Source organism: Fringilla coelebs, assembly GCF_963513975.1.
Source record: "Fringilla coelebs genome assembly, chromosome: 16".
Classification (NCBI taxonomy): Eukaryota; Metazoa; Chordata; class Aves; order Passeriformes; family Fringillidae; genus Fringilla; species Fringilla coelebs.
Genome location: NC_140042.1, coordinates 9,411,167 through 9,433,445, shown reverse-complemented (window position 1 = coordinate 9,433,445; position 22,279 = coordinate 9,411,167). Strand labels below are relative to the sequence as shown.

Sequence of the window (22,279 nt, the reverse complement as noted above, 5' to 3'; positions counted from 1 at the left end):
TATTCATTTGCCTTTCCAAGCTAGCATCTAAGACAATATGTTCAAAGGCTTCCAGGACATAAACCAGCTCTGTGTGAGAGTTCTTGCCGGATTTCCTCTGAAAATCAAAGTATCATTTGTACATTAGCACAAGTTTATTCTTGGGTAAGGGGAAAAAACTCACACACACAGAGGTTGTGTTAGCTGCCCCTAGATATGAATTGGATCCAATAAATTCACAGAAAAATGTATTCCATGCAGTAAAACAAATAATTAATCACCTGTGTTTTGAATTAAGGGGCTCACCAACTATCATGGACCATAGAAGTATTTGCTCTGCATGATATGAAGTGGATTGGAAAACAGACTCTGTGGGGAATTTCAGCAAGACAGGATTCTGTTGGTAGAATGAGGATTCGGCAGGATGATGTGAGAGATTTGTTTGTGGCCAGGAAGAGGGAGTGTGGTTATCTCATGGCTGGTCATTGTTCTCACCACACAGGCACTGGGGTGGCTCAATACAAGTTGGGGCAATTTTAAACCATACTAAATTTCAAGAATGGACAAATGCCATTGAAAATCATTTTTGCAGCCCTCCTACTCATTCTTGTATTGAATTTTGAAAACTCAGAATTCAGCCTGGGGCTTGCATTGATTTCTGTCCTAAATATTTGGCTTTCTTCTAATACCATTTTGCCTTTATTCAACACATTGTGAAAATGAAGACTATTTTATATCTTTGGATTCTTTCCCATGATTTTTATTTCCTACTGCTGACAGAGGTAAAGAAAAAGACATAATGCAGAGAACCCTAAATAAGTTTTGTAGAACCTACTTTTTGTGGCTCAGTGTTATTCCTCTCCTGACTCCCTTTACCCCTTCATCTATTTACTGATTTCTTACAGTGATCTGGAGAGACCAAGCATGAAAAGAAAAACCATATCAACCTTTTCTTCTCAGACATTGTTTGAAAGGAGCTTGTCCACCTCCAGACACAGGACTACATTTTGTTTTCCCAGTGAAATAAAATTATTTCAAGATATGAGACATGAAAAAAGATAAATATGTAGGCCCAAACAGTTCTTCTCTTCTTTTGATTATCTTTGTGACAGTTTATGAAAGGCTGAGGATGCCAGAATATTTCTGGGTTTTGAGACACATTAGCAATGGTTTAGGACAGGAATGTAATTAGACTGGGTAAGTGAAGCCTTCAGTCTCAGCAATGCTCTTTAACCCCCACAGCAAAGTCTGCTGCCTGGCTGGGATCACTGAGACAGATTTTGATGGACTCCTCAGGCATCAGACAGGATGTGTGCTTCACCAGAAGCAGGGCTGCCATTCCCTGGAACACAAGAGTAGCCACATGTCTGTGAGCAGAAGTGCCCCTCTTCTGACAACGTGCCAAAAAGCACAGCACTGCAAAGTCTGGTTTTTTTCTTTCTCTTTTTCCAAATGTTTATTTACTGTGTGAGTTTAGGCAGGTTTCTCCTTGGACATGAAAAACACATTTTCCAGCTGGGCTTTGTATACTTGCCTGCATTGATTTGCATAGTATTAAATTGCAATATTTATGATTCAATTTTGCAAAGTGCTGCAGTGATATTGTGATTTGGTTTTGATCAAAATACTCCAGACACACATTCTGCTTAACCTAGGGACCACTGGCATGCAGATACTTGAATCTAACCAATAGAAGAAAAACAAGACTTTTCCTGACTAATCAGAATATAGGCTCTGTTAGCCTGGAAACAAATGGTGGCTGATTCATGTTAAATTAACATTAGAATTGTAAATGTTTTTAGCAAACATGAAATCTGTTGCATGCAGATAGACAAAGATCACACTGCTTGGTTGTATCTTCAAGTGATTTAACATTTTAAATTCAAGCACCAACATGCTAAACTGCTGGTTCAGTATTGTACAAAGAATGATAAATTTTAGAGGAAGTAAGAGTACCAATTCTATTCTTGATCAAAGGGATGAAATTTTAAAAGAAGTCTAAGAGAATTATGTATTAAAATCTCTGACTTTTCTTTGAAAATGCAGCCAGTGGCATTCCTGTAACTGTAAATCTGTTTTTTCATTACTTTTTTTCCTAAAGCCCTCTAAGCTTGTGGCTTTCATGGCATCTACAATGGCAAATAAATATTAAAAGTTCTACTGTGAAATATTTATTTCATTTTATCTCATTTAAACATATTTATCAGGTTTTTTACTGGAAACCTTATATATGTATGAAAACTTGCCTTTTGGAATAGAAACTATCTAAGGAGTCATGCTGTCATGCTTAACTTCTGAATAAAGCATGACTGCAGCATAAACTGATTTAGGGAAGGAGGGTTTGGCTTGCTTTCTAAAAATGCTGTCCAAAGCCAAAGAGGTTAACACTTAGGAGATTTGCTTAAAAGGCTTCTTCCACTTCTTCCTCCAGTAATCTTGCTTGCTTTTTCACTGGCTGGTTTTTAATGCTTCTCAGGATAAATCTGATTGTGTCAGAAGTTTTGCAATGCTTCCATACATCAACAATAACGCAAAATTGTTTGTAACCTTTTTGGTTGGTGAGGACCTTCCATTTGTGTGAGGGCAGAGCCTCCTCAGGATTGCAGGGGCATTTGCAGGAGCAGCGAGCAGTGCCGAGCACCCCCAGCCCTGCCCTGCAGCCAGGGCTCCCAGCAGCCTGCTCGGGGTTCCCCTGCTCAGGGGGGCTGCACACAGGGGGGACATGGGGCACGGCAGAACAGAGTTCACCTTGTTCTGCAGAGGGGTTTAGCATCTCAGAAAGCCTGCTTGGTTTTCCTTCAGGTGTCAATTTACCTGATCTAACGTTGACTGAAAAAGCTCTGCTATTCCTCACCACATTTATTTGTAACAACTGTTCTTAGCATGAACATAATTGAATTTTCTTTTCACACGTCGCTGTTGGCATTCTTCTGTGTGCTCAGTTTTGTTTTCAATTTTAATACTTTTGATTGATATTTTTGTCTCTTTTCTTATACTGCTGGTTATAACTCTTAGACATATGTCTGAATCAGCTACAGATGAGCTGCAAATACCAGATGTGATGACTTAGGAAGCTGCATGGGAGCACAGAGAACCCAATTCGGAGTCTGAACATGTAATTAAGATGTGTTTTAGTGCTGAAATAGACTTGCATTTTTATGCCTTACAACTGCCATCATACTAGATTTACACTATTATTTCTCAACATGAATAAAGGCCTACAGGCTTTTTGAATTGTACTAGTTAAATGAAAAAAAAAAAAGTCACAGTGCTGTAATCGTTGTTTTTTGCCTAATTTATTTATATTTTATCTTTTTCTTAACTGCTTTAATTTAAAAGGATTTTTAATAATTTTTCTGTATTGAAGTTGATTTTTTTTCTAAAATAGTTCTGGCATAAGTAGTTTCTAATAGAAAGTTATCTTTTTCTACTCTTTTCTCAGGGAGGGAAAAAAAAGGAATGAAGTAATTTCATAGCTATACTCATACATATTGAGTTCTGGATTTTTCTTCTTTTCTTCTTTTCCTGTCTCCCTCTTTTTAGACTCTATGGCATTTGTATTGTTAAACTCTTGAGCATGGTTTCCAGAGGTTTCCAAACCAGAGATATGTGTCAAACTGAAAGAACTCGTGTTCCCTGGCAATTCCCAAACTTGCCCTGTCAGAAGAAGATGAGTTTTTTCCGGTTTTCCTGTAGCTTGGGCCAAGTCCAAGGCAGAGCCCTCACATAAGGCAGCAGCATCAGTGACTGACAGCCAGCCCAGGATGAACTGGAGATGCAGCTCCCTGCCATGAATAGTTAATAGTGACACACCAGATTGCAGCCACAGAGGAGTGCACAGCTCCTCTCTCCCCTTTTCCCCAGGAACTGCAATCATATCAATTGCTGGGCAAAATGAGCAACAGCAGTGCTGAGCTGCAGCTCTGCCTCCTCCCCTGTGGCAGGGCCCTGGCTGCTCTCCACATTAGCACCTTCCATAGCCTAGAAAGCTTTGCAAACCTTCCCCCTGCAAAAACTACCTGTTGTACTTCATATTTTCCTTAGAATGGAAACAAATGGTATCTTTGTGGTGATTTTTTTTTATGCTGTAGTATCATAACTACTTCATACAGATTCTTCTTTTTCAGCTTCTCCTTTCCCCTTATTCTTCTTCAAATAAGCTGTTAGAGAAAGACTTTGCAGAAATTAACTGTGCATTGCAAATCATGTTACTGCTCTTCCTCTGTGCCTCAAGCTCTTTGCTATTATAGTATGAATGTGTAGGAATAAAGCAATGGTCTCTGTGACTTTTATGGGTGCAATTTCTTAAAAACACATTTGCTGTCTTTAGAGCCCCCTTTGCAGAAGCAAAACAGCAGACAGATAATTGCTGCTATTTATATGATATTGTTAATAAGGGATTCATTCCTATCAATTGTCTTACTATCTTTTGTGTTCATGGGTAATCCTGAAGAACATTGCACATTTGTACATATACCCATGTACAAAGCTGAAAAGCCTTAAACATGATATCACACATTGAACACAGGTATGAAACTCTTCCTGCAAAAATATTGCCATACACTCCCTGCAAAGCTAATAGTCCAGAGAGAAAAATGGGTGGAGCATGTTAAAAGCAAGTAGTGCAATGTGTAGGCTCCATGGTGGGAACTGTTAAAAGCCACACTTCAGATGCAATCTAGATTTGAGTTGGGATCCCACAGTGTTGCTGTTTATCTGCAGGTATTCACAGTTGTTTTCATAGCTTTAGGATCAATTTCTATGCTTAAATAATTGATGACAAAAATTGCATTGCGGGATGAAAAGTATGTTTATGTTGCAAAATGAAACAGTTACAGAGAGGGATGTTTAGGAAGGGCTGCAAGTGAAAATGCTCAGCATTGTTAGGCTTTCTCATCACGTGAGCCGAGCCTTGTTTTTATTGACTCGCTTTTATTGCCTGAGCATAAAATTTCACTCATGTCTTCACATCACTTAATGTGTAAAAAAATTTCATGCAAAATTCATCAGCATTTCATAGAAATAGATTGGAATAACCCATGTTTGATTTAGATTTACTTCTTTTCTTCCTGAGAATTGCCACTGATCTCAATGGATGGAAATGAACCTTGTTACCATAAGCTCATTTGCTCATTTCATCTGAAGGCTCTACCTTCAAGGCCAAAAGACAAGCAAAATACAGCAAAGCCCCCATTCTCTAGCAGTTAGCTGGGTTTCTGGTACTCTTATTTTAGATCTCTCCATTATGTCCCATAAAAATGAGATTTTTGTTTCATTTTGATTCATTATTGCATAATAAGGATTTTTGAAATCAATTTGTTTCCAGAGAGCCAACCTAATTGTCAGTGAAAGGGTGTGAGTTCTCTGTGGTGCATAACTGGTGTAATGTGGAGTGGTGTTTATAAGTTAAATGTCTATGAATAATTGGTGAAGATTTAGTTTTTACTATTTTTATGTGCTGATAACAAAAAAAAGAGGCTGTTTCTCTGTGGTAGAGAGCATAGATGCAAAGAATATCAACATCAAGAACAAGAATTAGGATGCACAGATTTAAATTTGCTCTTTTGGCATGAAAAAGAGGTTAAGATTTAATAAATTCCTATGAACAGTCTTCAGCCATTATATAATCAGGGAGTGGACCAAGTTCAGAAAAACCAAGTTCACTAGGTGTGAGTCCCACCCACAGAACTGAAAGCTTAAAGTTCAAACCTAAACTGAATATACCTCAAGGTCAGATTTCCTTTCTTTCCCAAGTTCAGTGTGTTGCTAAAGTCTAAGAAAGGAGCCAACATAGATGGCAGTGTCTAAGAGAATCCTATTTTGGTGCTAAAACTGCTTCCTGTTAAAGAAGGACTATTTGCAGTTTCCTTACACCTGCTGTGATGTCGCTTCTGCCAAGACCAACAAATCCCCGAAGTTCACAAATCTGTCTGTTTGCTAAAGGATGGAATGGGCAATGGCTGCTTGCAAGTCTGATTGCTTAGAGCACAATTCCCCATACTCAGAAAGAATATCCTCTGGTAGATTTTACAGTAAAATACTGTTTTTTAAAAAGCCAAAAAAGAATGTCAGCAAAGCAGATGATTTAGCTCAAGATACTGAGGCTCTGCACAAACACCACATTTATAATTAAAATATGAGTACTGCACTGGAAGAAGAAATGAGTGTTCTGGATGATAAAATAGGAAAATATTTTGATCAAGACTCTCCAAGCATTTTGTATTTACCTATGACAGCGTGCCTGTGGGTATCAGAAGCCAATTGAGTAAATAACAGATAAAATAATTAAATTATTTAGTGGAAGCAAGAAAAGGTCTTGTAATTTCATCTGCATGCACTGGGCAGGCTGTGAAATTTGCTGGGTCTCATCAGAAGACGTGAGTGAAAGAAGTGATGCTCCACTTCCTCTGGCTGGGGACTGGAGAGGCTGAGGGGAGATGCTGGCAGGGGGGTTGGTAAAGCAAGGCTTGCTCCTGAGTGCTGCTTGGCTTTTCTCTTCTGCCTGAAGTAGAAGCAAGGATTGAAATATGAAAGACTTTCCTAACAAATGAACCCTCAAAAGCTTCAAAATCTCCAGCCACAATGGGCTGAGTAAATAATAATAATGAAAAGATATCCAGCTTTTATGTCACACTTTCTTGAGCCAGATCTGTAGCTCCAGTGTTGAGTTGGGCAGATCGCCTAGTCGAGCATTATTTATGACACAGCACATACCTCTGGATATATGAAATCATTATCTGAATCACCCTCTGGATATTACAAGTGATGCTTTAATCTGTGCTTCCCTGTTTTTCATGGTGTTAAATCCAGTGAGATACTCCTATGCCCCAGATGTTTTTTGATCCATCTTTGTGTAACTGCTTATGGAAGTGGTAACTGAAAATTATTTTTGTCTTTGAAGAGAAAGCACAATTCCTTTTCCAGCCTTCCAAAGAAACATGAATATTTATCTCTCAGTGTAACAGTGTGGTTGGTAGGAAAGTAAATTAATACAAACACACTGAGTTCAATAAATTTTTAGGTCTGCTTTTTCTAAAAGTGGTCTGTATCAAACCTGTAAATGCATGGGCAGGCATGTTGTGTGTTTCCATTTTCCCAATTACAGTCTTTCTTTCCAGGCCAGAGCACAATGAGCTACAGGGAGAGTCTCATGGTGAGAGACAGATCTTGTTACCAGCACCATGTTACAGGCATTTCTGTGGAAATTGAAGGTTTGAAGCTTGGGAGAAAGCAGCAACAATTTTCCCATCAGACAAGAAGATGGCTCCAAGATGACAGCCCAGAGCAAACCTTCAGGTGATCTTCCCTTTGGATCCTTCTCTGTGTGCAGAGCACACAGGACCAGGTCAGTTTGCTCACATGCTTCACTTTTCTGGGGAGTTGTTGCCTGGTGCCTTGGCACACTTGTGGCCACACTTGTTCTACAGGGACCTAACCAGGAGATATTTATTCTTTGAGTGTCATATTTGCAGAATCTCACTTTGCAGTTTTGCAACTGCAAGCAGAGCTGGATCACAGTCTAATGTTTCCTCTGGGATCAAAGAACTGTGCAGCTTCAAGAAATGCTGGGAGCTGTAGACTCAGAGATGTGATGGTGGGTCTGCTGCCAATTATATCCTCCTAGCTTCACTATATCAAATCAATTAGATCTGATTTAATCCCACAGGAGACTAACAACTCCCAGCATCAGGGAAGGCTTTCTCAGTATGTGTTTCAGGAAGGAATTCTGTCTATAATATGTTTATTTAATCTTTCTCTTTTTTTGACAATGTCCAGTCAGTTCCTCAAATGTTTGTGTGTGTTTGTGTGAGAAGGGAAGAAGAAAATTCATGAAAGAAACAGAAAATCATGTTGAACTGTAGAAACATTTGTATTCTCAGTTTTTACTTGCATGTTTGTGCACCTCTCTAGCAGTTGAGTGATCATTTTCCCAGTCCTGTAGGGATTTAGAAGTTGGTTTTGGGGTATTTTTTCATTTCTGCAAGAAGGTCTAAAGATATTTAATAACTTTGCACTCCCTGGAATTCAGGAAGTAAAATTAACTGTTACTGAGCCATACCTGCAGAAGTGTGACTGGATAAATAACTAATAGCTCAGGATAATGAGGCCTGTTTGAGCTCTAGGAAACTCTTATGCAACAGGAAGGACTACAACTCTTTCAGCTTAGCAGAGTGGATTTTGAAGTTGGATTGTTCATGCTTTTCAAATGAATGTCCAAATGATGTGCATAAAAATTTGTGATGAGCTACCTTTGTATGTCCTGGGACTTGAATTTCATGAAGGTGTTCAGCTACAAGATCTCCATCCACTTGTAGCTTTAGGCATGTCAGTATTGCTTAAGTGAGCAATAACCATTTAAGCATGGAGTAAAAACATGGGTGATGAACCAGAAATAAGAATAATTTATGCAGAAAAACCTCTTTCTGCACTTTTCACATAAATAATCAAATACTGCAAAAGCACTGAAGAAAACCAGGATCATGTTTTCTCAGGTGATCAAAAAATTGAAATTTCTAAACACTGGGTGTTTATTGCAACAAAAAAATTCAAAAAATTCCACACTTCTGCTGGGACTGGTCTTGGAGCTTGTTAACCCTTTTCCCTCAGACAGTCTCTCTCATTCTGAGGTGGGAAAAATTTGGCACTGCTGAAAAGAGATTCTGTGGCTTGAAAATGGAAAGATAATGGATGAACAGATTGCACCTAACAATAAGTCAGAGCAGTCAGCCAGGTAGGCTAGAGATGCTAGGAGGTAAATTTCTTATCTATTTGTTCAGGAAATGGGTGCTCTCTGTCTTATTTCCAAGTAGTCCTCTCCCTCTGCTGATTATTCCTGGTGGTGTGCGTGCCAAGGTAAAAGGAAAATAAAACTCTAGTGCAGTGAGGAAAACAGTAAGCACATCTCAACTCACCAGTACCTTGCTGTACTCCAGGCACTCATCTGAGAATACAAAATAAGCACAGAATGTCCTCACATCATTCAGAGATGTAAATGCCAGCAGGCAGTAAGAGGAAAAGGTGAATTTGGTCAACAACCATGGTCAGTACTTAAGGAATTCTGCAGGCTGCAGCAAATAAAGGAATTCCTAACAAGAAATGAGGAAAACATCCTCTTCCAGTGAGTGTTAAAGTATTTGGTTGTGCACTTTGAGTTTATTCAAGTAAAAATATTTAGCTTTTTAAATAAAATACATCCACAGCAGCCCTTTAAACTCTGTCCTCTCCTGTGGTGCTGAATCAGACACTGCAATGCACACATTGCATGGCACACATGCATGAGCAGTCCAATGTCCAGCCACACTCTGCTAAGCTCTGTCACCTGCAGTATGAGGTGTAGCTTTAAAATTGCTTCCTGGGGATCAGCCTGCTTTCACTACCAAGGTGTGGGTCATTCTTAGTAGCACGATGCAAACTGCTTGTGAGGGCTCTCTTGTCTCTTATTTTCACAAGCACTTGAATCTTTACTGAAGTTAATGGAGAACCTGAACACGATCAAAACAGAGATTAATGTGACTTGTTACTTTTCCACAAACTGAATTTTCACAGCAGACAATCACTGAGGAATGAATAGCTCGATTCTAAAATAAGCCAAATTTTTAGGACATCTGTAGTTCAGAAGAAAGCAGCTGTGTAGAAATTAATTTAATACTGCCTCTGGTAAAGCTTCACTTTTCCAGTTATCTAAACTTCTTACCACTTATGGCCACATTCTGATGAGGGATATTAATGTGCTATAGCTACAGTTGCTACAAAACATTAGAAATGCTTCTTCCTCCAATCCCTTATTTAAAAAAAGGGTTAAGCATAGTGGACTACACCCAAACAATGGGATCACGCAGAGTAAGGGGCACTTAAAGAAATATGGTTTGCCTCAAATGTATGGAGAAATATAGAACACATCCCTTATTAAGTTTATCTTGAGGCAAATGAATGCACCCTCAAGCCACTATCAATGAATGCAAAAGGGAATGGATTACACACACTCATTAACCTGCTGTGGGCATCCATAAATACAGGTCTGAATGTTGGCAGGCAAAAAATGCCTTGCCCTGTGACATGAGGTCAGGGTGAGCTCATTCTATGTCTGGTTGCTCAAAAGATGTTGTCAGGTTAGATTTGCACTGGTGGGCTTGATGTTGGCCAGCTCCTTTTTCCTGTCAGAGCTCTCTAAAAGCCAACATGAACCTGGCAGTCTGGAGAGCTGGATGTCACTGTGGTCACAGACTTAGGCCTGGCTGGCATCAGGGAAAAACCTTTTTGTGACCTTGGGATGTACTCAGGACGTACTCCTGGGAGGAATCAGGGCCTTGAGAGTCTGAAAATGGTTGAAAACACAGTGTATTTAGTCTTGTTCCGTAAGTCCAGACAGAAGGTGTGAATGTGCAACAGTTTCAAAACCTCTCTTGTTTTCTGCTGAGAAGTTTGGATCACAATGCAGCATTTTTGTACTTGAGAAAATTCACCTGCATCTAAAACTTGGCAAAAAAGACAGAAAGGAGGGGAAGAATATGGGAAAAGCATGGAAAGATGGTGCAATCCCCGTGGAAGAAAATGTCCCTGAAATTATGTTTAATTTAGTTTAAGATTCTAAGAGGCATTATACAACTTCTGGAGCTGAAGTGCACAATCTTTCAAGGTTGATTTAACTGTATGGTTATAATCTAGCTGCTTTAAAAACTTGTACTCAGAAACACAAGAAATATATAAGTTCTGATTTCATAATTTTTTTAAAAGGTACATTCAGTGGCTCTTGGGCAGATGGGAGAAGTTTCTTAGAGTGTTTCATCTCTCATTTTGCTATGCTTAAATATCTTTCAGCTTTGATGACTGGCTTGACCTAAATTGACATCTGAAAAAGAAGCTCAATATCAGTGCATAAATCTGTGATAATCACCACATCATTACACAGTAGCACCTTTTGAAGAAGGAATTGTGAAGCTGCTTGGTATTCAAAACCCAGCAGAAAGCTATTAACCCTTGTTTTTATAAACAGATTTAAAACACCACTTGTAAGATATAAAACCAACAAGCTAAAGTAAAACTGAACTATTTGAGATGGGATTTTGATGTACATTTTGTTAGAGGTCTGGTATCCTGATGTGCAGATAAAGGAATGTAAGTTTGTGATGAAAATTTTTTCTGGCATGGTGAAGACTCAATTCTTAAATCAGAAAGCTCTGAGCAGTTCTGCCCTTTTTCTAGATTTGTATCTCTGTCAGGAAATAGGGAGAGTAGCATTGCTCTGAATTTATGGGGAAATGATGTTAACATCCAGATGTTAACTAACCCTAAGCAAGGGTTAGTGGGAAAAGACACCCCAGTTCTTAATGTATTATTGTCTAGAAAGGGTTTTCTGTCATTACAGGGTGTGCAGCAGGTATTTACAGCCCCTGAAAACTATTATAAACTTAGACATTCAAGATGAAAAGTATTTTGAATTTTTTAGTCGTTTTTGTCCTTTTCCCTCCCCATGACTGTTTCTTTGAGGGTGTTCTCTCATTTATTTAAAATAATAGTAATCAGGCACAGAAATAAGCCACCACTGGGATCTTTATTAGGAATTTTATCATGCACTAATTGTTTGAAAAATCACAAGATCTCAGAACATTCCTCCAGTGATCTAGTAATGTACATCTTGCAGTGAATGTGGAAGCTCTTACTTCAGAACTGTGTGAGTTCCTTCTCTTTTTGGGCAGGTGTCTAAATCATAAGCTGATGTTTTTCTCTCTCATTTGTGTAGAAAGCTGTGGGAAATACACGTCACAATGCATATGTAGGCATGTTATAGGATATCTCAGGTTCAAGGGACCCACAGGGACCATCAAGTCCGACTCCCTACTCATCACAGGTTGGGGACATAAAGAACTGGGGCTGAACCATTTGTGTACATCACAGGTGAAACTTGCTGGAAAATCTCTTGTAGGGGCATGGGGTGGTTTTGTGTGCATGTATGAGCTCACATCATACCATCACCAGTCCTTGTATGTAATTTTCTTATCCCTTAATTGCAGTCCTTGCCTTGTCTTAATTTTCATTGCATTTCCAAGTAACATGATATTCCACATTAAATTTGACCATGATATAGTCCAGATGAGCCAGACCTTGTTTTCAGCTTGGAGACAGAAAGTCAGCTGCCAACAGCAAGTGCAGCAAGCTGAGCTAGAGGAGAATCGTGTGTCGCGTCGCTCACTTACCGACTGCCTTCAGAGACGCGTACTTGTTCAGTTCTTTGCCTGGGGGCTGCTGCTCATATGGGTTTGTGATCTGTCCCAGGCTGGGATATGAATGTTGATGTGCCATCTGAGGAAGGAGGGGAGATGTTGGCATGACATTATTCATCTGTGGCGGATCTGTATTAAAGAAAATCAACAAGCATTAAGTAAAGAGTAAATTAGACTTAAGGTTTTCACGTCATTATTGAGTACAGATTAGACAGAACATGCCCTGAGATTTAATGCAACAAAACAGTGTTTATTACAAAGTGGGAGTTGGAGTACTGCAGACCTGTACTTTGAACAGTTAATGGTATGATTAAAAGCTGACCAGTAATTATGGCAACACACAATACCTTTTGTATAAGAAGGTCTTTGAACTAAAAAATAGGTTTTCAAAACAATTAAACACCGACAATACTGAATTTGCTGTAGCATTAAGATACAAAGCAAAACATGGAGTTTGTTCCAAGTTAGACTGAATACAGGGCAGTAGAGTGGTTCTCTGCAGTAAAAGAGCCAGACTCATTTAAATTGGCTCAGGCTGCTGCACAATCACAGTTACACTGCTTTTAAAACCAGGAGTGGCTTCGTTATTTGCACAGCGTTATGTTGTGTTCTGTAGACAAGCATCACAGTTTAAAATGTGCTTTTGTGCCTCATGACTATCATTAGGTGATTTCTTCAAAACCCACGTTTTGTCCTCATGTTTTCTCCTCTCCCCTGCTGTTGGGTATTGTAATATCATACCAAGATCATGTTTTCTGTAGCAGACGTACATAAAAGCAGGAGCTAATCGCTGCTTATGTAGAGTTTTATGCCACCACTAGCCCTATACCCTTTCTGAAATTGATTTGTTCCTTTTTAGTAGAGAATACAGTCTGTATACTTTTCTTTCTAAGATAAAATTTGTTTCTAGTGTTCAGTTCCAGACTCTAAAACATTTGATCATAATTGTATGCTGCTCTCAAGTTGCAAACCTAAAATTCAACAGATTTCAACATGGTTAGTGTATCTTTTTTGCTGAGTCTTTCTCTAGGCTATGGATTTTGAGATTTTTTGAGCTGATTGGCAATCCTAGAACCTTCTCATGGCTTCTGCAATCACAGACAAGCACATTTTTCTCCTGCAATGAGTCCATGTTGCTGTCCTGGTGACAATACAGTAACTCCCACAGCATCAAGCACAGCATAGAGATCATGTTGACAGAAAGCTGGTCAGTTATGGGAAAGGCAGTTTATTGTGATGGATGGATTGGACCATCCTCCAAGTGCCCACAGGATCTGGCAGGAGCTAAATATCCCTGCAGTTTGCCAGGATTTTAAGGGAATTGAGCCACCTGGCTTTCCACAGCTCATTAATAAGCAGGAGCTCTGAAGTCAGTTAACAGATTTACTGCTGGGAGAGAAAAGAAATCAAAGTTGTTTTTTAACTTCTTCCCTGTTTCTGGTGCCTGGTGCAGCCTCTACTATTCTTGCTGGGGCTGCTCCTGCCCATGCAGAGCTCTGTCCATCCCATATACCTGTGCCTAAGGTGGGAGGGGACCCTGGGACGGGACAAAAACTGTACCAGTGCTATCATCTAACCAGAAAAAACTATACCAGTGCTATAATTCTTCTTGCTGTTACTGATTCTTAATAAGAAAGAACAAAATATGAGAAACTTTTCTGTTTCAGAATTCCCCAAAACCTATTGGAACACCTTTTGTATCTTTTTTGGTAGTTTACCTTGAAAGGGTAAGTTGGTTAAGTCAGCAATTTCACAGAAACAGTCATTTTAAGGAATTGTTATTTTGTAGTAAGTAAAAATTCTCAGTATGTTTCTGTTTAGTTCTAGTACTGGCATGTCTGAGGCATGTGAGTGACTCTTACAGCAGGAGTATCTGCAATCTTATACCATTCCCATTCCATCTCTAGAGTACAGCTGAGATGAGCCTCTCGATGGAATGGTTTGAACCAATGAATGCTGACCACTCTTTCCAAACCATCTATACCTTCCAAATATCTCTCTCCTCTGGCAGTTGGAAGAAAGTTTAACCAGAAAAATCCCTACCAGCTTTACCAGTGACCCCTTGTGCCAAGTGAAATTCTTTGTACTTGTAAAGCAAATATTCTGTGATTGGTATTTGCAAATAGCTGCTTCATTGAATGGGGTCACCTTTAACCCGAAAGCTGTGGCTGTGCTCACAGATTATTTTTGGCAATGTGACACTGGTATTGTCCACCACAGTATTCCATACAACCAGCTGCATTGTGCCCCTGCCAAGTTATGTATTTATTTTTAAAAAGCAGAGAGTATGAACATCACAAAGACTCAAAAAACTGTTTGTGCCACAGCTTCTAGCATGAATAATCAGACCTGATTAGCAATGGTGATATTGTAAGAAACCTGCAATATTCCCAACCTATCTTATTTTCTGCTGAAGCGAGGAAATGCAATGCCAGCCTGCTCCCTAACCTTCTGAAATTCTGAGGGCTCATTGTGGATGAAGTGTTTGTGGTTTGCTCTCTTTCTTCCTGCTACCAGCCCAAAATGAGGAGTTTGAAATATGCTGGAGCTCACCACATGCAAGCTAAATATCTGATGGGCAGAAAATGAGACAGGGAAAAAGGAAAAATTTAAAAGTTTTTTTTATGCTGGAGTGTTTTTGACTGTAATTCCCTTAAGACCTCTAGGTATAGAAAAGCTGCTGGGGGACACATGGAGAAGAAAATAACTGGAAGGAAGCTGCACCAAAACCAGTCTATAGCTCTATAGCTAGAGAAACTGAGGTTTATATCCCAGACACCAACAGTGAGCCTTTGGAAATGTCTGAGGCATTGGTTTCTGGTCACATTCCCAGTAGCTGACAAATATTGATCATTACCTTATCTCTTTACTTCCTTGACCTATAGCTCAGCAACTGAAGATATTACCATTAACTGTTTACTGTATTTTTCAAGTGAAAATGCTTTTTGGCACCCCTCTCTGATTGAGAATTTTGGAGTTCGTTTAGTGTGAATCACGTGGCAAAAATGAAATTGGTCACTGTAATTATTCTGCACTCTGTCCAGTTAAGATAGTGTTACATCTGATTTTTGCACTTCCTTCAGGAACCAAGCAATGGGCATGTCAGCAAGTATTGAATACAAATAAGATCTCAAGGTAAAACCAATCATAGTTCCATGTATCAATGGGGCAAAAGCCTCAAAGCAGAGCAGTTTGATTTCTGCACTTCCTATAGCATTCATTGTGCCTTCACCTAGTTTGATTAATCTTGTCAAGAAGCTGCCAGAGCTATGGGAGACTCAGGGTTAGAGGAAGGGCTGTGAGGAGGCTGCAGCAATAATGAGCTTGTTCCCTGCTTCAGAGCCAGGAGCCTGCCATGGGCATCCCTTGAGCTCAGCCACTTCCCTCCTCTTCTTCAGCCACGAGGGAGTGGAACCTGCTCTGCAGAGTGGCCTGGGAGTCATTCCTTTCTGTACAATGAAGTCAATGATTCAGTGCTTGAGGACAGGGAAAATGAACAAACTCCATAGGCACAGAATGGAATCTATTAGGAAATGAGTGGTTACAGGCATCAGGAAAAGCACAAATGAGAAAGGCAATGCAGTAACAAAACAGGAGAGGGTGGGGGGAGGCCAGGAAAGCAGAATGAGAATTTGCTATAAAAGCCACCTGCAGACACACATACAAAAGAAATGAGAACAAGACAGACAAAAGAAGTCTGGGAAGTCAAAGGGGAAAAAAGAGAAAATTCAGAGCAAAATATAATAATAGCTGAACATTTTCAGATACTCTGGAGAAAAAGATATGCCCTGAACTAACTAAAATTGAAAATAACAGCTATGAAAACAGGAGAGAGCTGAGTGATTAGAGACTATCAGTATAAAATTGCTCCCCTCCCATCCATAACTACAATGACATGAGAAGCATATTTGCCTCTTTGTTCTTGAGTCTAATATACTTAATCATAAGACCAGCTCATCCAGCACTGCGAATCCATACTCATGTTCCTACAAGCTTCACCAAGAGAAAGTGCAGGTGCTGTTTCTGAAAAATCCCACATATGATGAAGACTGTAGGATTTCAGCAATGTGACTATGGCTGTAAAGTAATTCCTTTCTGTTTCTTTCTTTTTAATAAGACTGTTGTCCATTCAGGACTCACTGTTGGAGTGACACACCAACTTTTGCCCTATTTGCTCTTTCCTCTCTGTAGGTTGTCCCACTGCAATTGAACTGACCCACACAGAGGTTTTGTGTTTGTGTGTTTTCTTACAACTTTATAACTTTAGTACTCTGTGTCTTTGTAGGTATTGTGATGCCACAGTCATTGTCTTTATTTACATTCTTTACCCCTTCCTTCAGATTTGCATTAAATGTTGTATTTTAAAGGATATCTTATTCACACCCAGCCCATACAAGGTTTTGTTCTGAGGAGGGTGGTGCATCAAAACCAGGGTGCCATGTCCATGAGACAGTGGCCTGTTTGTGCACATACTGACACCCCTGATGTGTGTGGTCCCTGCAGCTGAACAGCCACTCTGCCCACACTAACTGTGTGACAGGAGGCTGTAGGAGCCCCAGTGGTGCTGATATGCAAAACAGTCTCTGAGAGGTGTGTGCTTATCCCATACTCTAGGGGTTATTCCCAAAAACAGCAGAACAGGTTATGCCCAAAAACTTATAAAGTTGAATAATTTTGCTTTTATTTGCTGTTACAAATATCCATGACCTTATTCACCACATAGTTGAAAAATGGCATTTCTGGTCTTAACAATTTAATGGCATTCTGCTGCAACATTTTCCACAGGCTAGCACAAGTTCTAAACTGAAAAGTATTCTCTCATCTAATCTTAATTTCTCTGCCTTGCAATTTAAGTGATTTTGTATTTTTGCAAGAACAGACGCTTGCAATCCAACTTCTTTATCATTCAGTATTTTAAATGTCTTTTTACAACTTTTCAAATATTTGTCTCTTCTCTGAAATAATAATTTCACTACTTTCAATCTTTCCAATCTTTGGTCATTACTGCTGCCTTTTCTCAACACTTGTGGCCTTGTAATGCAACTTCTGGGATGAGGTTCTACCCTCAGTAATCCAGAGCTGTGTTGTCCTGTATATAATGCTGTTGTAAGTCATCCCTATATATCTTTGTCCCTTAAGATCTGCAGACTTTTTTGTTTTCTTGTCAGTGATGCACAAGTCATGTGAGTAGCTGTCTTGTCCCTAAATGTGATAGCTCTGACACAATACATATTTTTCATGGCAATTTATGCTAGTCAGTGATCTGTTCTGTCTCTGCACCATATCACAAAAACATTCTTGTAACACAGACAACCTACCCATCTAATCACAATCACAGAAAAGATCTGAGATGATTGGGATGGCATTTCATTCAGCAAAAAAAGATGTTTCTGTTAATGGAAGTGACAGTCTACAGCATAAATGCATGTCACCAAACATACTGACTGATGCATCTCTCTGTCCTAACAAGTCACTGTAGGACTCAGTCCCATCGTGCTGGGATTCTCCGTGGTGCCACTGAGTGCAGGAGTCTCTCAGCACACTGAGCTCTGGTGCTTTATGTTTTATATTCACTGCCTGCACAATTAACCTCTCACTCTGCTGCTGTCTCCCATGGTAGAGGTTGTGTGGTCCTTCACACACAGGTAAGCTCAGGGGATCTCTGAGGACAGGCTTTCCTGCCCGTGCAGGAGATGCAGTTACACTGTCAGAGTGCAGGCACTGGACCCCCTCTGGCCCCGTGGTGCTGGGGCTGTGCTGGCAGCCCAGAGCACAGACAGGTGAAGGACACCCACCCCTGCTGGGAGTGCCTGTGCACCAGCAGGAGCACAGTGCTGGCTGAGCCCAAAGGAAGGACAGCATTGCAGCTCTGGACACCTTGATCTCATCTGACACACCCATGAACAAGGTTACTGTGGGTGCAGTATTCATTATAAAGAATTATGGTAGGGAGATTCATGAGTTGATGTTCAGAGACAATGCCTTAGATCTGGACATGGGAAAGAAAGTTGAGGAGCCAGATCATAAAATCCATGGTGCTCTGCCTTTGGTGCTTATCTTAGGAGGAGCTGATTTTCCTCTGGCAGGGGATGAACTGCAGAGATGTATCAGTGAGCTGTGTAGTGACAGTGCTGCTGTTGCCCAAACAGTGCCCTACTTGCCTGTTTCTAAATGGCAAAATTTCCAGGTTTCCTTCCACTGCTGTGGAATTCTCTGCTGCTGTCAGATGAAGGCACTCACACCACACTCAAAACCAGATGGACTCTTCATTTGAACTACTTTTATCTGAAGTGAAGATGAGGACAGCACTAATTTTACAATATAAACCCTCCCGCCTCCACTCCTTTAATTTTCTATCTACATCCTTCAGAAACTTACCTATGTGAAAGTCAGAGATTTTATTTCTTTTAATAGTGATAGAAGGGGTGGGTGAATGGGTGGGAGTGGAGTTGAAACATAAAAGAAGGAAAATCAATAGCAGTGTGACCAAAGAGATGTGAGGCTCCACTGCTGTGTCCAGCCAGGGAAGAGCACTCAGTGTTCCTGTAAATGGGCCCTTTTCTTACTAAATGTGCTGCTATCACTTTATGTTTAAATCTATGGGAATTACATACATATATTTATATGTAAGAATCTAATGCCTATGAGTTCTTCTGAACTTTTTGTGACAGGTTGCAAATGGGGAAAGAGGCAACTGCATCTTTGTGTATCAGTTAAAATCAAGACCTGTAGACTGAACCTTCTGGATGAAGTCTGTGACACTGTGAGGTGCTGAATTCTCTGTGGTCACAGGGATTTAGGAGATGGGGCCTTCATCATGTTTCAGGTTTGGGCTCCTTGTTTCTGGTTAGGCTCCAAGTGTGTAGGAGCAGAGTTCTGTGAAATCAGTTGGCTGTTTTACTGCCATCCGAGGAGGGTGGGAGTGGAATATCACTGGCCTTGTGACTAAACTGGCTGGAAGCCTCTCTCTTCTGCTTTTCATTTCCCCTGGGCTCCATACCGTACCATCACACTCACATCCTTGTAATATTTTTTGGGCTCTTGCTTTACAAAAGAGCTGCAGTCTGAGGTTGGTTTTCCATGTAGACTTTTATTATGTGGCAGCGGATCTCCTTTCATGAAGGTTATTTTTATGTCCTCTGGAGGTTTGCTTTTCCATCATAATTACTCACAACCTGACAGACTTATAATCCTCTGATAGGATTTGTGACATTGTAATCTTCTCTACCACTACCCATTGTGGCTTCACAAACAGAGGATTATAACCTCTAAGGAGGCAATAAGCAGATGAACTCTGGAGATATCAGGACCCTGCTTTCATATCAATTTCCAGTGCTTGAGTTGTGGGAGGGCAGGGAGCAGTGCTGTGTTCTCACTCCTGCCCACGTTTCTGGTTTTCTTCATCTTCTTTTGCCTCAAGTAGCAGAGTTGAGAAATTAATTAAACCCACCAGTTATACACACTTTGAGCACTGCAAATATCCTTAGCGATGCAAATTAAGAAAAGATAAATTCAGCAAATTTGACTTACACAACAGAATTTTTTTTATTGCCCAGAAGAATATTCTTTATACTTTCCCAGTTGTTTTACAAATCAAACACTCCTGTACCTTTCCCCAGAAACAGTCTGCTAAGATGTACCAGCCAGCTCAGATCTGTTGTTTTGACTGCATTGTCTTTCAATGCAATTACTTTATTTCCAGCAATTAATATACTTTAACACAGGGGCAGTGTGCTTGTCATTATAATGTTATTCTAAATATTTGTATGCCTTATTTATTGTTTTCTTTAACTGTAATGGTTTGAATGCATTAAAAATATCCTTGCTTCAGGCATCCTATTAATTTATCTATTACCTATCCATATACAATGTAGTAACAGTTTAGAAGGAAAAAACCAGACAGTATAAAATTATAGAAGCCAGCTTTGTGCCTTTGTTATTCACTGTTTTGTCTAAGCAGTAAGTTAGCAGTCCCTTGCCTGTAGCTTTTGGGTAACAAATTCCCTGCAGGATTCTCACATCATTCAAGGGCAAAAGCAATTAAGAGTAAAATTTAAGGAATAGTTAAAATAGGGAGGAAGTTGCTCTTTGTTGTTTCTATTCCAGCCAGCAAAGGCGGAGGATAATTTCTCTAGTGAATTATCTGGTTAATGGGAGACTTAAGAAATATTTTGCTTCAATATCTATCACACCTGAAGCACATCCCAGTGGCATCTTCTGTCCTGACATACCTGGCCCAGCAATGGAGATGAGTGTGCTTTTTACTTTCTGCTATAGTCTAATTTATTCTTTTAGAGTCTCTCTAAAGAGGAAATTCTATCAGGGACTACAGTGAAGCTGTAACATCCAGGTATGGCTCTCTCCCTTCCCAACCCCCATGTGTAGGCTGTTAATGCCAGGTTGTTAGTCTCTTTACCAATCAAAAGCTTAGAGAAAAAAGACAGACAGAAGGTCAGGGAAGAGTTAGAGTTCTGTTCCCAGATAAATAGTCATAATTTCTTATCTCTTAAAACAGCAGAGAATAAAATTTATTGCTTATGAAGTAGGTTGCATGTTCTCTTGTTGCACAGACTCACTGGAAATTCAAATGACTGGCTTTTCAAAGATCATGACTATTCCTTCTGCTGCAGCACTTAATGCATTTTGAAGTCTCAGCACCACAGAGTGAGTGTTTTAATTTTTCTCCCATAGAATGATTAGAGGTTTCAGAAATCCAGCCTTTTTGAATACATCTTTCTTGAGGTTTGGCATTTCATGTCTTCTCATATGTCTCGTATCTTGCAGGATGTCTACTTAATTATGCCCTCTAATATACAATTTCTTCTCTGGCATCAGCAGAGTTTTGTTGATCCATTTTTGCCTTCAATCCCCTAAAGCCCCAAAATCCTTTTATGTCAGACTGCTCTTCACAATGATTGTTCTTATACACATTTAATAGGAATGCACCTTGGTTTTCACTGCTTGTTTAGCTTTTTATAATCTTTTGAATTCTAATTCTGTCCTTCAAAATCTTTGAAACACCTTCCAACTTGATGGTGTTCACAAATTTAATAAGTAAATGTACACTGTCCCATTGTCCTCCTCATTACTGAAAATACTGGAGGCAGAATAAGTTACGACAGAACTCCATTAACTGCATCCCTCCACTAAAAAACTGGTTCCTTTAGAATTATTCTCTGAAAACAGTTTTCAGACAATTTTGCACCAACCTTTTAGAAACAGCTTCTGAAAGGCTATTAAAAATCAGGATTTTTTTGTATCTACAGCATTCCCCCATCCAAAGGGCCTGTTACACTGACATGAAAGGGAATTGCTCAGGTTAAGCTCCATTTATTCCTGAAAAATCTGCATTAGTGGTTATTCATGACCATGTCCATTTCTATTCCTTTCTCCCTTCCTTTTCCTTGTCCCTTAATTCAGGAATTAAATGAATACTAAATTATTTTAATTGTGTTCTGTTTTAAGGCTTGACAGCACACCTTGTTTTTGAGTGTTTTACAGAATTTCATCCACTGAATAAATTCTCAAAGATAATGACACATGGTGGGCCCAAGTCCTTTTTCCCAGCGTGCAGATGAATCCTTCTGGGCCATCAAATAGAAACAGAATATAATTTTTCCAACAGCTCTTCAAACCTGCCCCTCTTTTCCTCAGGTGTGATCCCTCCTCTGTTTTCTGATGTTGTTTTTTTGTTAGTTTCTTGAAATTGTGGGGGGTTTTTTTAGTAAATTGTGATGTCCTGCCTTCCAAAAGGGACAATTTGATTCTTTGAATCTTTAGATGTTAACTTCTAAAAACTAAAAATAAATAAATTTTTTAAAGTAGTATTTTAGAGCCCTGTGTATGGCTGTCTTTTAATCAACACCAAGCCTTATCTAAGCAAGCATTATATAAGCCACAGTAATTTGGATTGGCCCTTGATGTAGAATGATATCCTAACATTGAGCTGCTTAGTTATGGTGTGTTCCACATTGTTATTACAATGATTTCTAGAGTTGAATTATTTTCTATTTACATAATGTTGTTTTATTCAAATATATGCACAAGAGTTTCAGGGAAAAATAATTAGGCGAGACAGC

At 39.6% G+C, this 22,279-nt stretch overlaps 1 protein-coding gene across 1 annotated transcript in view; it reads right to left on the bottom strand.

Annotated features, from left to right (window-relative positions):
• Positions 1 to 22,279, bottom strand: part of SHISA9 (shisa family member 9) — a gene marked incomplete at its 3' end in the record, with an annotated part of 171,181 nt that overhangs the window by 5,587 nt on the left and 143,315 nt on the right. Inside the window, exon 3 of the mRNA XM_084216403.1 lies at positions 12,174 to 12,329. Coding sequence (XP_084072529.1) covers positions 12,174 to 12,329 — 156 coding nt within the window. The remainder of the gene's footprint in view (positions 1 to 12,173; positions 12,330 to 22,279) is intronic.